The 19,671-nt window shown below is 51.1% G+C and overlaps 1 protein-coding gene and 1 long non-coding RNA gene across 2 annotated transcripts; one reads left to right on the forward strand and one right to left on the reverse strand.

Moving 5' to 3' along the window:
* The first annotated feature begins 1,088 nt into the window (after positions 1-1,088).
* Positions 1,089-4,165, forward strand: LOC133897922 (lysM domain-containing GPI-anchored protein LYP4-like). The gene is made up of 5 exons (XM_062338751.1): positions 1,089-1,948; positions 3,123-3,240; positions 3,333-3,497; positions 3,584-3,615; positions 3,718-4,165. Exons 1-5 carry the CDS (start codon positions 1,282-1,284, stop codon positions 3,948-3,950), a joined length of 1,215 nt encoding a protein of 404 aa, XP_062194735.1. The 5' UTR covers positions 1,089-1,281; the 3' UTR covers positions 3,951-4,165.
* Positions 4,166-4,436: 271 nt separating this feature from the next.
* LOC133897923 (uncharacterized) lies at positions 4,437-5,088 on the reverse strand. The gene is made up of 2 exons (XR_009905995.1): positions 4,766-5,088; positions 4,437-4,691 (listed from the first exon to the last, which is right to left on the reverse strand). It is a non-coding gene; the product is annotated as an uncharacterized LOC133897923 (long non-coding RNA).
* Between the last annotated feature and the right edge of the window lie 14,583 nt (positions 5,089-19,671).

Consider the following 19,671-nt stretch of genomic DNA (forward strand, 5'->3'; position numbering starts at 1 on the left):
GAACAATGTTTGAATTTGTGGTTTGGTTAAAAAATTTATGAACAAAGATCCTAATACCCGGAGAAGTGAATATCCCATGCAAACTCTCTGATCGATCAGGTTGGATCAGAAAACAAAACGACACACATCCATGATCGATCAGGAAACGACCCAAAATACCATCATGCCAAAAGCACGGCAGCCTAATTTCAAACAGACCGGCCGAGCCCCACCGGGCCACCAGCACGCAGATTTGGATCTTCTGCGGTTTGTACTACACCACATATGTAAAACCATATCTGTAACAAGTGGCTCTAACATCACTGTATGTTAGTTCATAGTTGTTGGAGTTGAAGGGTGAAAAAGAATATTTGAATTATTGTAACTTCATGCCTTTTTTAATCTCAAGACTTTTTATCAAGACAAAAAAAAAAATTGTCTACATCTTATATTGCATGACAATTTTAGATGGATACTTATTTTTAGAAGGTGTGACACAAATAACTTTTATACATAAGTATGAGTCGTAACCTTTTACATCTATGATTTTATACAAAAGTTATGCATAATGTTTTATTCAAAAGCTATGAATAAAGTGTTATAGTTCTAGCTCAGTGTCCTACAATAATAGCATAAATATAATCTTTGCTAGCCAAACTGTCTAAGTGCTTGTGTTGGGATCATATTGAGAACAGGGTAGCACCCTTTTTTTTTCCTGAAATATGCTAATACTGTTGTTAATTTAGTCTAATGCGCTTCAATTTACCTGACATAAAACCTTAAGGTTTTGCTATAATTTTACTACTCCCTCTGGTCATAAATACTTAACGCTTTTAATAAAATTCTATCAAACTTTTCATACTTTGACTACCAATAGCTTTTAAAATACTTAATTTGTAAATATAAAAATCATATATGTAGATTTGGTTAAAAAATATTTTCATAACTATAAATTCATTATATTATATAAATATATTTTAATAAAAAATAATGATTAAAAATATATATTGAAGACCGTGGTGTCTAGAGCCTAAAGTATTTTTTTTTGACGGGAGGGAGTACTACATGACTACGTCTGCACCAGACTGGCAGTCGCAGAGGATCCTGCGCCGAACGCACCAAGCCCAGCCCAAGATCCAAAGCCCGCACGCTTTCCCAGTCGCCACCACACCACTGGTAGTCTCGCTCTCGGCTCTCGCCAGTCGCCGCCCAACGAAAATCACCGAGCCGCAGTGAGGACCAGTGTCCCGTCTCCGCTCACTGCCTCACGCGGCAGCACCCGAGCTCAGCCCAACAGCCGTCATGCCACCACCGTCCTCCCTACTCCACCTCCTCCTGCTGCTCGCCGCCGTCGCCTCCACGCGGCTCGCCCCCGCCGCGTCCAAGTCCACGCTCGAGTCCTGCTCCTCGACCACCGCCTGCCCCGCGCTGCTCTCCTACGCTCTCTACACCGACCTCAAGCTGGCTGAGCTCGCCGCGCTCTTCTCGGCCGACCCGCTCGCCATCCTCGCTGCCAACGCCATCGACTTCGCGGTCCCCGACCCCGCGGACCGCATCCTCCCCGCGGGGCTCTCGCTCCGCGTGCCCGTCCCCTGCGCCTGCTCCGACGGCATCCGCAAGGCCACCTCCGTCCGCTACGTGTCTCGGCCGGGGGACACGCTCGCGTCCATCGCCTCCGTCGTCTACGGCGGGCTCACCACCCAGGACTGGATCCGGGACTCCAATGGCATGCTCGACGCCGCCGCCCTCGACGCCAGGACCACGCTGTTCGTGCCGCTGCACTGCGCGTGCTTCGCCGGCCTCGACAGCGGCGTGCCCGCGGTGTACCTGACGTACGTGGTCAGGAAGGACGACACCGTGGCCGCCATCGCGCAGAGGTACCGGACCACGGCCAACGACCTGATGAGCGTGAACGACATGGCCACCGCCAACGTCGCCGCCGGGGACATCATCGTCGTCCCGCTGCCCGGTGAGCTCAGCTAACCTTTGCTCGACCACTTGCACGTTTTCTTGGATCTGGTTCTTGTTTCTGTTGGTTTGGATCGTTGCTGAGCCTGAGGTGTACCGTGTACGTACGAACGTGCGTGTGGTTGGTTAGATGATCTAGTGGACGAATTTGGTTGGTAAAGAATAAAGATTCGTTCACGTTGCTGACAGTGCTGCGATTGAAGTGAGTGTCTCACTAGGCATTTTAATTTCGTTTTACAATTTTTTTTCGTTCACCGGTGAAAAGACTAAAATTTCACCGAAATTTTGATTATTTTTCGTCCTTGGCTATGTATCAGTGAAAGAAAATTTTAGATTTAGATATTTCATTCTCCTCTAAAACTCTTGAAATTTTAATAAAATTTTAATCCCTGGTCTCAACCGTGTAGCCTCCGTTTATGATCAGTGCCACATCAATCTGTTTTGAAATCACTCCTGAAGTAGGTAGGCTCCACACCGACAACACAAGTTTTTACACTCGAAATGTTGCTTGATCGTGCTATATTTCTGCAGTAATGCCAGGTTGGCTAGCTGTTCGTTTTGTATATTTGGACGCGTCCATATTTTTTCTTTACACATGAAAATGTGGCAGCCAAAAGGGGCGACGCATGCAGCACAAGTGCACGGCGCATTTCCACAAGTAAGAACGTGCATACAGAGCAGAGAACACTCTACTGTTGCATCAAAAGTGTGAGTTGGCACGCTGTTTTGGATGCTGAGATGTTGTCGAGTAGTAACAGAGTGGGCACCATGTGTGTCTGTTGCCAATTGTTAACAGAGGACTCAGGAGTCAGGACAGATAGATGAGCCCTTCAGCAAGAAAATTCATTTCTGCATAACGGTAGCAGCGTTGCTCTGGACGTTCTGTTGTTCCTGTCATTTTTGCATTTCCCGTTTTCGGTGTCGATTGATTCTGACACAATCATGGTAGTATTTGAGTGTGAAGAAAGGGAAAACTTTTACAGTCCTCGTTGTCCCCAGATGTTCTGTCAGATCACGGACTAACAGGATAGCAGTAGAATCCATGATTGATCAGCAACTAGTAGGCTATCATGTCCTCTTCATCATCGATTCATCAGGAAATCCATCATCGGCCGCTTCATCTTTTCATGTACTCACTGTGACATCATTCAATTCCTCTTTGTCCGTTGTTTCAGCGTGCGCCTCATCATTCCCGGCGTTCACGTCGGACGCCGGCCTGACCGTGGCGAACGGGACCTACGCAATCACTGCCAACCGCTGCGTCCAGTGCAGCTGTGGCCCGGGCAACCTGGAGTAGGCGCCGATCGACGTGCCCTTCAACCCCCTCCAGATTTTAATCCGAAGTGTCCCAGATTTTCTGATGCCGTTGTTGTTGCTCTTTGCAGCCTGTTCTGCGTGCCGGCGCCACTGGCGGACTCGACGTGCTCGAGCATGCAGTGCAGCAACAGCAGCATGATGCTCGGCAACTTCACCCTCCTGATGACCAGCGCCGGGTGCAGCGTCACGTCATGCAGCTACGGGGGATACGTGAACGGGACGATCCTCACCAAGTAAGCATTGTCCGACCCAAATTCACCTCATTTTCATGTTGAACTCGGAAAAATCTGCTTCACCCACGATCTTTTGCATCTTGCAGATTAACCACGTCGCTTAAGCCTCAATGTCCAGGTTATTTTTCCTTGCCACTGTTCTTGATTTTCACTCATGTCTCGTGTGTGTAAAACAAAGGATTACGTAACCATTTGTTGAAACATTGTGCCGTTCGTGCAGGCCCGCATCAGTTCCCTCCCCTGATCCCGCCGCCGACGTCGTCGTTCTTCGAGACGTACCTCGGTCCGTCGCCGACGCCGATGCCATCTGAAGGAGGCATTGGTCCGCAGATGGCTGGCATGGCGCCGACAAGCAGCCCGCCGGTGAGTTCAGGTCCTCCCCCGGCAGATCGGCACGTCGGTAACGTTCTCGCGCTGCTCGCTCTCAACCTCGTCGCCAACCTGCTGCGGTAGCTGAGCGCTGGGCACCGAGAAGCAGGGTTTGTCCGGAAGGGAAACGGATGGGTTGTCGGCGCCCTCTGGAGGAAAAGCTTCCGATTGGTTTTCTTGTACAGGAGCATGCGTTGTGCCAAATTTTGTTGTTTCTCATTTGTTTGGTCGATCACTGTAAGAATCGCGAACACGCACGGGCATATTTCTCTAGCACGGTTGCATTGTTGTTCCTGCCACCTGAAGCGAGAGTGTCAGCCAATTTTTCCGGCCAGAGTACACTGGCCAACTTCCTCACTTTTTACTGGGTTTGGGAACTGGCAATGAGATTCCAGAAAAAGGATCACAAAGTGGATCTAGATGATCGGTCCCTTCCCATCAGCAGCTCGGCCACGCGCCGCTCCGTCCATCCTCTATGAGCACCTGCTCTCCTCTCCCTTTTGCTCTGCTGCTCCTCCGTCAACCTCTCCCGCCATACGAACACAAATACAAATCGACTCATCTCATCCATACGAACACATAATCAAATCAATACATACTCACGAACAAATCCATACAAGAACAGATCAACTATCTTATCCACACAAACTCATCTCACAATCAAATCGAATAAATCGACTCATCTCACAATCAAATTGAACACAAGATGACTCATCTCACAATCAAATCAAATCAAACACGAAGCTACGCCTTGTTGTTGCTGTGAAGCTGATCAGGAAAGGCTATGACACGAACCTGTTGTCCACCACGGCCACATGTGTGTCCCTGGGGCATGGTGCGAATCAGTCAAGTTCATGATGCCACGAATTGAAGTATCTATGAGCTAGCATGCGTGTTACCTTCTTTTGGACGTCGTTGGAAGCCGAGAGGTTGGCCCGTTCTCCGACTTGCGCTTCTTGTCATCGCCGGTAGCGGTGGCGAAGCCGCGCACCGTGCCGAGCGCGCTATCGATGCAGCCAAGGATCTGCGCCCGTGGCCAGGAGGATCTGCTATTGCCGGACGTGCTCCTGTGCTCATATGCTGTTGCCGGAGCTTGGAGGCCTACTTCTGGGATCCATGCTAGCAGGTGCGCTCGACGAGCAGACGGACGGTAGAGCTCCAGTGGATGAGTGGAGCAGATAAGAGTTGAGCGGATAAGAGCAGAACGATGAGTGGATGAGAGAGGAGATGGAGCATATAAGAGTTGAGTGGGTGAGAGCAAATAGAAAACATCAGTTGACGAGTTGTACGTGAGCCAAAAGTGAAATGAACTAAATATTCGGATCCAATCTTCAGTGCTGTTTCGTGAATAGAACTGGCATTGATACACAACTATTGGTGTCAGTTTGTATTACAAACTGACACTGATGTATCAGTGCTAATTATTTGCTACTTCATCATCGTTCAGGCGTGAGAGTTTAAGAACCGGTAGTGATATATTTATCACTATCGGTTCTAGTACAACCGATAGTGATAAATCGTTATTTATGATAAGTTCTGTAATAGTGAAACTTAACCACTTATAAATTTGAATCTATATAGATTTGTTATATAAAAATTGTATAATTAGATTTGTAGCTAAAAATGCTTTGGTAATATTGTAAACTTATCACTATATCTTTATGTTAAATTATAAGAAGTAATAGACAAAATTGCATCTCAAATACCATAAAAAGTAAAAAAAAACGTCAAATAAAAAAGAACGACGGTAGTACGTTTTAGGGCCTACTCATATGTGACCGTGTACTCTCGAATTTCACGGAAATCAGCCAGTGACTTCAACTGCCGCCACGCAATCGCAGCGGAGAAGAGCCCTTGGATTTTGGCTTTGGGAAGATCAAAGGGCTAAGGGGTTGCTTGTTTTGACATCGAATTTGCCTCACTAATCTCTGGTGGCTGCTCGCCCTTTGATCGAAGAGCCACTACATCGGCCACTTCAACACAGAAAGGATACATCAGGATTGGGTGGTGGGGTATAACATGTTGAGTTATGGAGTTCCCACATCCCCAGGGAAAGCCTCACGGCCTGAACTTCAGTGTTCTTTCTATCATGCATGTATTCCTTTGGCTCTCTTATTCCACCGAATAAGAATAACGGCGTGTTTGGTTGCATAGCTCAAAAGCCTAACTAAATATTGGTTATGGTTAAAGTTGGAGCAATGCTAAAATTTGGTAAAAAATGTTGTTTGATTCGTGACAAGCTAATGTTAGGGCAGTGCTAAAATTGAGTCTAGAGCGTTTAGATCGAAGTCATACTAAAATTTCTAAAAGCTGTGAGTATGGCATGTAGAACCTACATGCAATTAATTTTTTTAACGTTAAAATATAGTCAATACGGGTCTTAATTTGTAGATTTAATTGCAAAAAGCATAACGATACAAACAGATCATAAATCGAAATTACGGTTTAAGAAATATAGTCTGTTGAAGCTTGCTTAATCTAAAAAGCAGTATTTATTCCAACCAACCATGTGCTGCCACCTCAGCACCGCAGCCGGCCAAACCAAAATTGGGGTCACCATTTCGCTCGCCCCAGCCTGAGCCGAAGTTTGGCCTTCCTATGAACTGACGGTGCCAAAATTTTTTTGGCATGATCAAATCAGGGTAGCAAACCAAATGGAAGCCAAAATGTGTGGGCAAGGCTAAAATTTGGCTTCGCCTCTTTAGGTTCAAGAACCAAACAGGCCCCCTGAGAGCAAGGGCTATCTTTGTGAAGGGACCTTTCCAAAATTTGGCCGCCCAGGGGTTGGCCAAACATTGGCAGCGAGATGAACTGGAGTTCCAAGTGAGGAATGAATCTTGCAAAAGCTTGGTACCAAACCAACTACTCGCCGAATTTGACCAACGCTACTAAATTTTGCTAAGTTAAGCGTTGGCGAAACTCTTGTACCAAACCAAACAGCCCCTTAGCAAAAGGAAGCTTACGGCAACTGAAAAAACAAACAAGACACCTTATTGTTTGGACCAACTTGATCTAAGCCGTAGACTCGTGATTCAATGGTCCACACGATCCGCCACCCTCGAATCTCAACCAAAATTCCATTGCAATTGCACCGGAGAGGCACTGGACTTCGAATTTCGTGAAACTCCTGGATCCAATCCTTAGGAAGATTGAATGTTATCTAGGCTGGCCCGACGCGTGTCTAATGCGAAAACCTTACGCCAATTTTGGGTATAATTGGTTGTCCGTATGGACCGTATATGCAGATTGAATGGAGTTATATTTGTTAAAAACAAAAATGTTTGGTTGATTGTATATGTCTAGATAGGTTGAGCTGTGTTTCGATTTGGTGATCGAATCTGAGATCGCATGAGCGAATGCAAGAGTTAAGACTGTAATTAGTTGCTTGTATGAAGATGATTTTGTGACACTGATAAGTGGACTTATCTGCATGAGCGAATACAGGAGCCTATATCTACCGGACCAAGCTGCGGACATACATTTGCATCCACCGTATCAGATTGGAACAGTATATATGGATAACTAAACACACTTCTCGCTGAGATTATCCGTCGAGCTAAGTTAATCCCATGCAGCAACCAATCACACAATACGAACGAGCCCATGCAAAGACAATGCCGTTTGATAGGTCCTATATGTAGTGGTGGGCAATCCGTTAATACCCTTATTACAGTTCAAATTTTTAAGGTTTAAAAAATTGGTTTTCATAAACTAGAAACTGAAATAACCAAGTAAAAATGAAAAACCAAACCTAAGTAAACAATATATTTTGGTTGGCTTTTTTCGGTTTTGCACCGAAATTCTAAACAGCTTAACAAATCTCAGCCTTTTTAGGAAATTTCAACTACACAAAGAGAATATGCACACATCATTGCAATGCCCATATAGCAATACATGGACACAACATAATAAAATTCACAATAAGCTCAACACTCTAATTCAAATAGTCTAATTTTGGAGATAATATCATGTTGCGCAAGTGGGATCAAGTCGGTTTTTGAAAGTTGAATACGAATAATAAATCGAAAACCGAAAATAACAATTTTAAAAACCAAACCCTTGAACTGAAAACCAGATAAACTGTAAAAAATGGTTAATTTGGTTCGATTAGACTTTTTATTTCCGTTTTTGGTTTATTTCCACCCGTACCTACATGGCCGAGAAGCGAGCCGCGCTCATCCATCCATCCGTCCGCTCTGGATAAGCTACCGTGCCAAGAAGTCGGGAACTCCCGTCGTGCGATATTGTACCACCTCCAATTTGCAAAAGCCATGCGCCCGTGCATGCTACACTGCTAAAAAGCACAACCACTGCGATCCAGTGATCCACCCGCCGAGAGTGTTGTTGCCTTGCCGGGGGTTGTGGGCTCGCGGATGCGTAATCCAGTGCCACCCAGGGGTTACTTGTGGGTGGCACACTGATTATTGTGGTCCGCCGCTACAATGGTTGGTAACATGAGGTGCAAACCAGTACTCGTGATGCCCCAACTTGGATTGACGCCATCTGTCCTCGTTGATCTCAAAGCAACTCATTCCTTAGTGATCATGTGCAATCCGCGACTCGTTCCAAGCGAGTGAGCGAACAGGAGTGGCTCTAGCGAACGAGCCTGGTGCGGCTCGGGGAAGGCGACGGCTTGTACTGAGCTGTTTCTGTCAATGGCCGCCATAGATGGCAAGCTCCAGTTGCCCCTGCCGCCGTTGATGACGAGCTCTGGCCACCTTTTTGCTGTAGTTTTCACGGAGATTGCCATCGATGGCGAGCTCTGATGCCGAGCTCCGTCCGTCCCCACATATGTTGACGGCGAACTCTGGCCGCCACATTTCTGTTGACAACAGAGGCTATGCCTTCGCCATTTGCAATTGGCTGCAATGTGCACCCATCGTGGCCCAGCTTGGTGGCGACTGAGTTCTCCATCGATGACAGCGGCCTGATGCTGCAAAAACTAGGGTAGCAACACTCCTTAACGGTACGAGGCCAAAATGCTTTCGAGCAAGGAGGCTTGGGCTCTGTTTTCCAGGAGTATTGAGAAAATAGATAACATACGGAATTTATATTGCAAAAATAGACAGTATGTTGCCGTATTTTTAGATATAGCATATTTATTTGACATCTTATGCATTGAAAACAAATTTTTGATACATCGTGCACCGAAAAAAAGAGAGCCTTAGTGTTTTCGCTACCTCATGTGCCATACGACACTGTGCACTATATTCGGTGCATGATATACCGAATACGGTGCATAGTATCGTATAACGTATGAAGTGCCGAAAAGGGCTCAAGTCTTGTTGTGTGCTTCTGCTTTTGGTGCATCGTGTGTTGCTGCTTTTTCTCTTGTTGCGTGCTGTTGCTTTCGGTGCGTCGTGTGCTGCTGCTTTTTCTCTTGTCAAGTCCTGTTGCTTTCGATGCATCACGTGCTGTTGCTTTTTTTTTTCTTGTCGCGTCCTACTGCTTTCAGTGCCTAGTTAGTATTATAAAATGATAGCTGACTTCAGTTGAGGAGCAACAGCGTAAGAAGAGGAGCAGCAGCAGCGTGAGAAGGGGAGGAGCAACAGAAGAGGAGCAACGCGAGGAGCAGTAACGTGAATTCAACATTTCGAGAGCGCTAAGTACTAAGATTACACATTTAATTACTACTTAGATTAGTAATAGTAATTAGAGTAAGTAGATTATTTAATCCTTTTAATTATATTTGTTTAATTATATTAAGTTGATAAAGTGAAGTACTTAGATTATTTTCTTAGTTTGATTATATGAATTTGATTAGTTAGTGTAATAGATTATTTATTTAGTTTAATAACATAAATTTCATTAATCAATGTAATTAGATTATTCTCTTAGTGTAATTTTATGAATGTAACCAGTATAATTAGAGTATTTGTGTAATTTAATCAGAATTATTAGAGTTATAGATTAATTAATTTAATTCATCTAATTTTATTAATTAATTTAATCACTTAGGTTAAGTAGAGTAATATGATTAATCGAATTTTTTAAATAAGGTATTATGAATTTATTTAATGGTTGTTAAATAATTATAGCCCGTAACTTTAAATATTAATTATGATTTTTAATAGCTATTTATTATTTCTTAATTATTCTTGGGATTCCTGATGTTTATGTAATAGTTATTCAGTAAATATTTATTATTATGTTTAATGTTTATTAATATTTAATCATAATAGTTGTATATTAATACTTAGTTAATGTTTATTAAATATTTTAATTCAATCTTAAATAATAATTATTTCATTTGAATTCAATATTGATGATTTAATTAGCATTTTTAATTACTTAAATATAAATATTTAGTATGGTTAAGTATTGTACTATCTAATTTGCACTGTTAATTTACTTATTATTTATCGAGGGACGTAATTAGTTGTGTATCATACATACATCTAAGCAGTTATTTTATTATATCTACGTTTGTTTAGCAAATATGGTATGACTATCCATATTTATTATGTAGAATGTCCCGTTGTTTTGCACGAGAGACTTGTAACAATTCAGAATTGTCAGTACATAGAGAGTCCTGTTGAACTACCTATTAACCTAGATAATCTGAAATCATATGTTATGAGCCTTTTACGTATGAACTAGCAGTCACATACTGTTGTCCTAGATAGTGTGCGGTCACAACTTGTTTTAAATAGCTTAATCGTTGTTCATACATTGTTCGAGATGAGAAGGAACAACACATGAATTTTGTACTCACATAAGACATTAGAGGAGAATTTTGAAATGGTGTATATGTAAACATAGTACCACAACTGGTGTAAGGTGATGCAGTAACTAGCGTGAAAGAACTAAGTCACCAGGTGATGCATGAAGAGGAGGGAGGGCATGTCGGGGAGGGTAGTTCTAGTACAGAGGGAGCTGGAGTGGACCCTTATGAGGTAGATGCAGGATGCATTGATGATGAAGCCGATGATAGTGGGGATGAAGAAGCTGCTGAATTGTGCTAGGCGAATTGTGTTATTGAGTATAATACATTATCTAACTGGGAATACCAGAATAACAAAATCCAAGTCGAACAATGGTTTCGTAACTAGGAGGAGGTCATCCACTTTATTAGTAATTGTGCTTTAATCACAAGAAGGGACCATAAGTGCACCCGATATAACCTTACGGAGTATGAGGTCATGTGTATCAAGCACCCGAATTGTCCTTACTTCGTATGAGCATATAAAATGAAATATGAGAACTATTTTGTGATCAGTAGACACACCTCATATACATACAACAAAGAGGTTGTTATGAATGTCAGCCATGCCGTTGATGCGAGGTTCATAGCTCAACTCCTCATCACCCTTGTTGGCATGGATATATGTTTGTCGCCAAAATTGATTATAGAGGAGGTGTAGACTAAGATGGATATGCTGATCAATTACCACATCGTGTGGTGAGCGAAGCAGAAGGTGTTGAAGATGCTGTTTGGAAGCTTCGAAGAGTTTTACAACTATGCTCTGAAGCTACTGTAGAAGATTGTCATGACGAATCAAGGGGCTTAGTGGGCCATGGCGGATGAGCCGATCAAGCTAGAGGATGGGTGATACAACACCACTAATTGATATCTCATTAGGTTATTCTGATCCTTTGGACAATGCATCAAAGCTTTTAGATACTGCAGACCGATTGTATGCGTGGATGCTACATTTCTGAACGGTAAGTACCATGGTACCTGTCGGTGTATTCAGAACCAGGGGTCCCTAAGTCCCGAGGCCAGGCCGGCCATCCACCACATGTCACCACCCTGCAAGGTAAGAAAAAGCTAAGTCCCGGGAGAAGGTACTCGGGGCCGCCGCCTCTGGTTCCCGAGCACCCTAGTTCCCCGATGATCTGCAGGGCCCAAATACTAAGAACGAAGTGCTCGGGAGAGAGTGCTCGGGGCTGCACGTGACAGCCCCCGAGGACTCGGTGCCCCGAAGCTCCCCTCGAAGTGCTCGGGAGAGAGTGCTCGGGGCTGCACGTGGCAGCCCCCGAGGACTCGGTGCCCCGAAGGTCCCACCGGAGTGCTCGGGAGAGAGTGCTCGGGGCTGCACGTGGCAGCCCCCGAGGACTCGGTGCCCCGAAGGTCCCACCGAAGTGCTCGGGAGAGAGTGCTCGGGGCTGCACGTGGCAGCCCCCGAGGACTCGGTGCCCCGAAGATCCCACCGAAGTGCTCGGGAGAGAGTGCTCGGGGCTGCACGTGGCAGCCCCCGAGGACTCGGTGCCCCGAAGCTCCCACCGAAGTGCTCGGGAGAGAGTGCTCGGGGCTGCACGTGGCAGCCCCCGAGGACTCGGTTCCCCGAAGGTCTCACTCGAGTGCTCGGGAGAGAGTGCTCGGGGCTGCACGTGGCAGCCCCCGAGGACTCGGTTCCCCGAAGGTCTCACTCGAGTGCTCGGCCGAGAGTGCTCGGGGCTGCACGTGGCAGCCCCCGAGGACTCGTGCCCCGAAGGTCCCACCGAAGTGCTCGGGAGAGAGTGCTCGGGGCTGCACGTAGCAGCCCCCGAGGACTCGGTTCCCCGAAGGTTCGCGCAAGATCATTCAACGACCCGAAGGGTCCCGTCGTCAGGGTGTCATCCAGTCAAAGGCCTAATGCCGCATTTAATAGGCACGCGCGGTCTGACATCCTGACATCCTGACATTCTCAGCTGCCCACGCCCCCGTATCAGACCCTGCCATGCACTGGCAGGGGGGCGTGGGTCCATTAAATGCACGGGTCCCGTCCCGTTTCATCCAGGTGCCTCGGGATAACGTTGCCAGAATCGAAGCGCTCGGCCTGCCACCCTGCCCTGGCAGGAGAACAAGACAGGGTGGGCGCACCGGGCACCTCTGAGGCTGCCCGGTGGGCCCCTTTCATGGCGCCCCGAGGCTTCCGCAGCGGCTGGTGGTCGAATGCGCGCCGCATTTCTCCACCGCCCCTGTCACTTCGCCAAGATGAAATGATTACGCCTTTCTCCGTGGCACCTTGGCATTCGCATCTCCTCTTTCCCATTCAGGATATGTTGAGGTCGGCGCACCTATAAAAGGAAAGGATGGAGAACACTAAAGAGGGGTCAAAAAAAAAAGAAGGAGAGAGACAGCCCCCGACCACAAGACGACCAAGAGACCAGATAACCAACAATCTCCGGCGAGCCAGGAAAAAGATAGATCGACAGACACTCGAACCAGCTCAAGTTAAGCTAGAACATAAGAGCCTCAAGCTCTTTGTAAATAGTTCTCCTCTTAGAACCAGATACCTCCTTGAAGAATCCCCTTCAAGGATAAATATAGCACTCATACAGAAGTAGGGTGTTACGCCTCCGTGCGGCCCGAACCTGTCTAAAACCCGGCGTACCCACTAGCCATCGCATTTATTTCCGTTCCCGCTTATTTCCCACACAAGCTTTTCCAGGATCATCCCCCCGGCCGAATCTCTAAAAAGGGGTCTCTCGGGATCCCTGCGACAGGAGTTCACTCTCCGACAGCTGGCGCGCCAGGTAGGGGGGAATATCCCTGGATTGTTTGTTTCACTTTTTCTTACAGGAAAAGATGGCCGGTGGGCACCGTCTCCAGCGTTCCGGCTCCACTTCCAGTAACGGAGCGCTGCTCGACGACCGAGAAAGCCCCGTCGCTGCTGCGTGCCCGCGGCAGCCGCCATCCACGCGCGCGGTCTTTCCCGCCCAAGGGAATCAAGGCGCTGGGCCCATCAGCGCCGCCGCCGCTGCCGACGTACTTTCCGACCCCCAGCAGGTGGTCGGGACCCCGGCCGCCAGGTCCGCCTCTGGACCACGTCGGGTGCCGCCTCGGCGCAGGCTCGCTTTCAGTGAGGCCAGCCCAGGAAGCGCGCTGCTTGCAGCACATGCTCTCCTCAGGCACCCGCCCGTTCAGGCCACGCCAAACACTCCGGAAGGCCGGTGGATACAAGATGTCGTCGCTTTGGTCGGCACTGCTCGTCGCCAGGTGCAGGCCGGGAGTCCTCGCACCACTTCTCAGCATGGTGCCGCCAGAGCCGGCTCCTCAGCGGGCAACACCCGCACGGGCCGAGGGGTCTCCAGGCGGAGCGCAGTCCCCCTGGCCGTGTCAGAAGCCCGGGACCTTCGTTTGCACCTTGACGAGCGGAGGGGCCACGAAGATGCCCGAGTCACTCTCGAACGTCAGCGGGAGACCCGGCAGGGGGTTGGGGCAGAGGACCAGGCTTCCTCTCTCCCGGCCCACGACCACCGGGGATCCCCGGCTCGCCGCTTCTCGCCACCAAGAACCCCCGGTCGTGCTGCGGGGTACGGCACCGGTTGCCGTGCCTTCACCACCGAGCTCCGCCGGGTGAGGTGGCCTTCCAAGTTCCGCCCCGAGCTGCCGGAGAAGTACGACGGGTCCATCGACCCCGTCGAGTTCCTCCAGATCTACACGACGGCCGTCCAAGCGGCCGGAGGCAGCGAAAAGGTGATGGTAAACTATTTTCATGTTGCCTTGAGGGGTTCCGCCCGCTCTTGGCTTATGAACTTACCCCCAGGATCTATCGGCTCCTGGGATGACCTGTGCCACCAATTCGTGGCCAACTTTCAGGGCACATTCGCGCGTCCCGGTTTGGAGTGCGACCTCCACGCCGTCCAACAGCAGGAAGGGGAGACGCTACGGCGATTTATACAGCGTTTCAGCCAGGTTCGCAACACTATTCCGCGAGTGGCCCCCCATGCTGTTATTGTTGCTTTCCGGCAGGGCGTCCGTGATGAGCGGATGCTCGAGAAGCTAGGTACGCACGAGATCGAGACCCCTGCGGAACTTTTCGCACTGGCCGATAAGTGCGCCAAGGCTGCGGAGGCCAGGGCATGGCATGCTCCTCGCCCCGCTTCTGACCAGCCAAGTTCTTCCCGCTCTGATAAGCGGGAAAAGAAAAAGAGAAGGAAGCGCGAGGCCGCTCCCGTTGAGCTAGCCCAAGTCCCCGCTCACAGGGAGCCGCAAGAGCCCGATCACCGGCAAGAGCGTCGGCCGGGTGTCGATCGGCGCCCCGTCAGGGCCCCTGCTCGGGCTCCTCCTCGGGCCTCTGTGCCCGCGAGGGCCCCGACACCGGCTAGGGCGCCAGCTCCAGCAAGAGCCCCGGCCCCCGGCCGAGCTCCTGCTCCAGCGAGGGCCCCCGCTCCCGCGGGGCCCGAGCCAGGTAAATGGTGTCCCATACACCTGACCAGATGGCACAACCTCACGGAGTGTCGTACGGTCAAAGGACTCATGGAGCAGCGCCAGAGAGAGCGCGACGAGTCCCGCGGAGGAGGCGATACCGAGGTCGTCCCCAACAACGCCGAGCTCGGCTTCCAGGAGCCCGAGCATGCCGTCGCCTTCATCAACGGGGGCGCTTACACACCCTGCTCGCGCCGTGGCATCAAGGTCATGCGACGCGAAGTATGCTCGGCAACCCCGAGCGAGGAGGCCACAAGACCCCTAAGGTGGTCGGATGCTCTGATCACGTTCAGCATGGCTGATCACCCCTCCAGTACTGCAGCCGTGGGACGGCTACCTCAGGTAGTATCCCCTACTGTCTGCAATGTGAAGGTCGGCAGAGTGCTGATCGACGGTGGCACCGGCCTCAACCTCCTTTCCAAAGAGGTTTTTGAGAAGCTGCAAGTATCCTCCCGACACCTAAAGCCGTCACTCCCCTTCTGTGGAGTAACCCCCGGGCGCTCCCTGCCCCTCGGGCAGGTTGAGTTGCCTGTCACATTCGGGAGCCGGGACAACTTCCGCACGGAGTGCGTCCTATTCGATGTCGCGGAACTCCCTCTCCCCTACAACGCCATCCTCGGGCGTCCGGCGCTTGCCAAGTTTATGATGGCCGTGCATTATGCATACCTTACGGTTAAGATGCCCGGCCCCGCAGGCTCTATCTCCGTGGTCGCCGACTCTCGCGGCGTCGTCTCCTGCGCCGAACAATCATACATGGCTCTGGTCTCAGCACAGGCCGAGGTTGATGGCTCTTCAGGGGGCCCGGGACCCTCTTCATCCAGACCCCGCATCGCCGCCGACACCTCTGTTCCAACGAAGGAGGTCGAGGTGGGCGAAGATGCTACCCAGGTTGTCCGTATCGGCGGCGACCTGGGCAGCAAATAGGAAAGCGCGCTCGTCGCCTTCCTCCGGGCTAACGTGGACGTGTTTGCCTGGCAACCGTCCGACATGCCCGGGATCCCTAGGGAGGTGATCGAGCATCACTTGGCTGTGCGTCCGGACGCCCGCCCGGTGAAGCAGAAGGTCCGGCGGCAGGCGCCAGAGCGCCAGGAGTTTATCCGCGAGCAGGTCCGCAAGCTCCTCGACGCCGGATTCATCCGAGAAGTCCTCCATCCCGATTGGCTAGCGAACCCAGTCATCGTCCCGAAGGCCAACGGCAAGCTTCGCATGTGCGTGGACTACACCGACCTTAACAAGGCTTGTCCTAAAGATCCCTTCCCCTTACCTCGCATTGATCAAATTATAGATTCAACTGCGGGATGTGATCTTTTATGCTTCCTAGATGCAAACTCTGGGTATCACCAGATTCGCATGGCCGTAGGGGATGAGGAAAAAACCGCTTTTACTACCCCGGTGGGTACTTATTGCTACATGTCGATGCCTTTCGGCCTGCGCAACGCTGGATCATCCTTCCAGCGCGCCATTCGTATCACTCTTAACTCGCAGGTTGGCCGCAACGTCGAGGCTTACATCGACGATCTCGTGGTCAAAACCCGAGACCGCGCCACCCTTCTCGAGGACCTTGCCGAGACTTTCAACAGTCTCCGCTCTACCCGCCTCAAGCTCAACCCGGAGAAATGTGTCTTCGGGGTGCCGGCGGGCAAGCTCCTTGGTTTCTTGGTCTCTGGCCGAGGGATCGAGGTCAATCCAGAGAAGATCCGGGCCATCGAGCAGATGCGACCCCCGGTTCGACTCAAGGAAGTCCAGCGCCTCGCCGGCTGCATGGCCGCCCTCGGGCGCTTCATCTCCAAGCTCAGGGAGCGAGGGCTCCCCCTCTTCAAGCTTCTGAAGAAATCCGGTCATTTTGACTGGACGCCGGAGGCCGAGCAGGCCTTCCGCGACTTAAAGAAGTACCTTACTTCGCCACCCGTGTTGGTGGCTCCTTCTCAAGGTGAGCCCCTGCTGCTTTACGTTTCAGCCACTCCTCAGGTTGTGAGCGTAGTATTGGTGGTGGAGCGCGACGAGTGTTCAGGGCCGGGTGCTGGGTCCCAGCTCCCAGAGGCCCCCGACCACTCACCTGTCCTCGTGGCTCCCCCGGAGCAAGGGGTCGAGCCCGAGCACACTGCTCTTCCCAGCCAAGGAATCGAGCTCGAGTGCCCGGCCAGCCCCGACCATGTCGCCGACCCCGAGGGCTGTGGCAGTCCCCCGGGTGCGGCCACTATCCGGGCCCGCCGGGTACAGCGACCGGTGTACTTCGTCAGCGAGGTCCTCCGGGAGGCCAAGACAAGGTATCCCCAAGCTCAGAAGCTGCTCTATGCCGTGCTCATCGCCTCCCGGAAGCTGCGCCACTACTTCCAAGCGCACAAGATCTCGGTGGTTACCACTTATCCACTGGGACCCATTCTCCGGAACCGGAGGGCACCGGGCGCGTTGTCAAATGGGCGGTCAAGCTGGCGGAGTTTGACCTACACTTCGTCTGTCGCTAGGCAATCAAAAGCCAGGCGCTCTCTGACTTCTTGGCAGAATGGACGCCCGCCCCCTGCGTCATCCCAGAAGAGATTTCTGCCTATCCCGGGCACGACGCGCCCGGGTACTGGGTCATGCACTTCGACGTCTCCCTCTCGCTGAAAGGCGCAGGGGCCGGAGTGGTCCTCACCTCCCCAACGGGTGAAGAGCTCCGGTACGTCGTACAGTTGCAATTCCGCGCATCCAACAACATGGCGGAGTATGAAGGTCTCATCGCCGGCCTCCGAGCTGCGGTGGGGCTCGGGATTCGTCGCCTCCTGGTCAAAGGGGACTCCCAACTGGTCGTCAACCAGATATCTAAGGAGTACCAGTGCACGGATCCTCAAATGGCGGCGTACGTGGCTGCAGTCAGAAAGCTCGAGAGACGCTTCGACGGCCTCGAATTGCGGCATATCCCTCGCCGCGACAATGCTCCGGCCGACGAGCTCTCTCGCCTGGCCTCCTCACGTGCGCGCGTCCCTGCCGGAGTCTTTGAAGAAAGACTCGCACGGCCTTCCGTCCTGCCTGCCGAACAGGATGAAGGGGAAACCTCGAACTCAATTCAGGGGACCCCGGCGGTGCCCTCAGTGGGAAGCCCCGTCAGGGCGCCGCCGTCCGGCGAGTGCGCTGTGCTCGCCGAATGTTCTCAAGATGCCTCGTGGATGTCTGACATCCGAGGGTACTTGAAAGAAAAGTTCCTACCCGAGGATGAGGCGTCTGCCAAAAGGGTTGCTCGGCAGTCCAGGCGCTATGCCATAGTAGATGGGGATCTCTACCGGCGTAGCGCAGGAGGTGTCCTCCTGAAATGCATCTCTCGGGCAGAAGGCGGCGATCTTCTCGCTGAGGTCCACGAGGGCGAGTGCGGTGGCCATTCATCATTCCGCACGCTGGTCGGGAAAGCCTTCCGGCAAGGTTTCTACTGGCCTACAGCTCTCCAGGATGCTTCCGAGCTGGTTCGGCACTGCAGGGCGTGCCAGTTCCACGCAAAGCAGATTCACCAGCCAGCTCAGGCTCTCCATACCATTCCCCTGTCATGGCCTTTCGCGGTCTGGGGTTTGGACATTCTGGGTCCATTCCCCCGAGCACTCGGGGGATATGCATACCTATATGTCGCTATCGACAAGTTCACCAAGTGGCCGAAGGCGGTCCCAGTCATCAAGGTGACAAAAAACACGGCGCTCCAGTTTATCCGCGGCATCACCAGCCGCTTTCGTCCCGAACCGGATCATCACCGACAACGGCACCCAGTTCACAAGTGCCTTGTTCGGGGACTATTGCGAAGATCTCGGCATCAAGCTCTGCTTCGCTTCCGTCGCTCATCCTCGGAGTAACGGGCAGGTCGAGCGCGCCAACGCGGAGATACTAAAGGGCCTCAAAACCCGGACCTATAACGTGCTCGCTAAGCATGGGAAGGGATGGGTGGACGAGCTGCCAGCCGTGCTGTGGGCCAATCGGACTACACCAAGCCGCGCTACCGGGGAGACTCCTTTCTTCCTCGTCTACGGCGCCGAAGCAGTCCTCCCCTCCGAGCTCACTCTGGGCTCCCCTCGAGTGCATGCATACTCTGAGGGTGAGCAGGAGCATCAAAGGCGCGACGACGTAGACTACCTGGAAGAGCGCCGGCGGCGTGCTGCTGTCCGGGCGGCTCGGTACCAGCAGAGTCTGCGGCGTTATCATCTGCGCCATGTCCGGGCCCGGTCTCTCGAGGTGGGGGACCTAGTTCTCCGACGCATCCAGTCGCGCGAAGGAATGAATAAGTTGTCCCCTGTGTGGGAAGGTCCCTTCACCGTGATCGCGGTCCCCCGGGCAGGTTCTTTCAGGTTGGCGACGGAGGAAGGACAGCCACTCCCGAATCCGTGGAACATCGAGCATCTTCGACGCTTCTACCCGTAGATGGTCGTGCTCGCGGTTCAGGTTAGCAAGGCCGGGGGCTTCTCCCCGCCCGAGCAGTCTGAAGGCTTCGCCCCGTGGGGTAAGTCGCTGTCACCCAACCTTGTAAATATTGCACATTAAGTTTTTCAATAAGCAATCGCTATGTCAAAATACTTTTTCTGGATTCTGTATGTTTAATCTGTCTGGTGAGGAGCTCGGTTGTGCGAGAAAAAGTTCGCTCTCTCTTTTTCCCCGCTGACAAAAGAATCCCGATCGGTATGCATGCGAGCAGTTGCCGCTGACTTACGTCCG

The sequence above is a fragment of the Phragmites australis genome, chromosome 17 (assembly GCF_958298935.1).
Source record: "Phragmites australis chromosome 17, lpPhrAust1.1, whole genome shotgun sequence".
NCBI classification, from domain to species: domain Eukaryota; kingdom Viridiplantae; phylum Streptophyta; class Magnoliopsida; order Poales; family Poaceae; genus Phragmites; species Phragmites australis.

Excerpts from the sequence above, each read along its gene's own strand:
- LOC133897922 (XM_062338751.1), top strand. The coding sequence starts at position 1,282 with ATGCCACCACCGTCCTCCCTACTCCACCTCCTCCTGCTGCTCGCCGCC. Across the intron at positions 1,949-3,122 it reads CATCGTCGTCCCGCTGCCCG|CGTGCGCCTCATCATTCCCG; the intron begins GTGAGCTCAGCT and ends CCGTTGTTTCAG. Across the intron at positions 3,616-3,717 it reads GCTTAAGCCTCAATGTCCAG|GCCCGCATCAGTTCCCTCCC; the intron begins GTTATTTTTCCT and ends CCGTTCGTGCAG.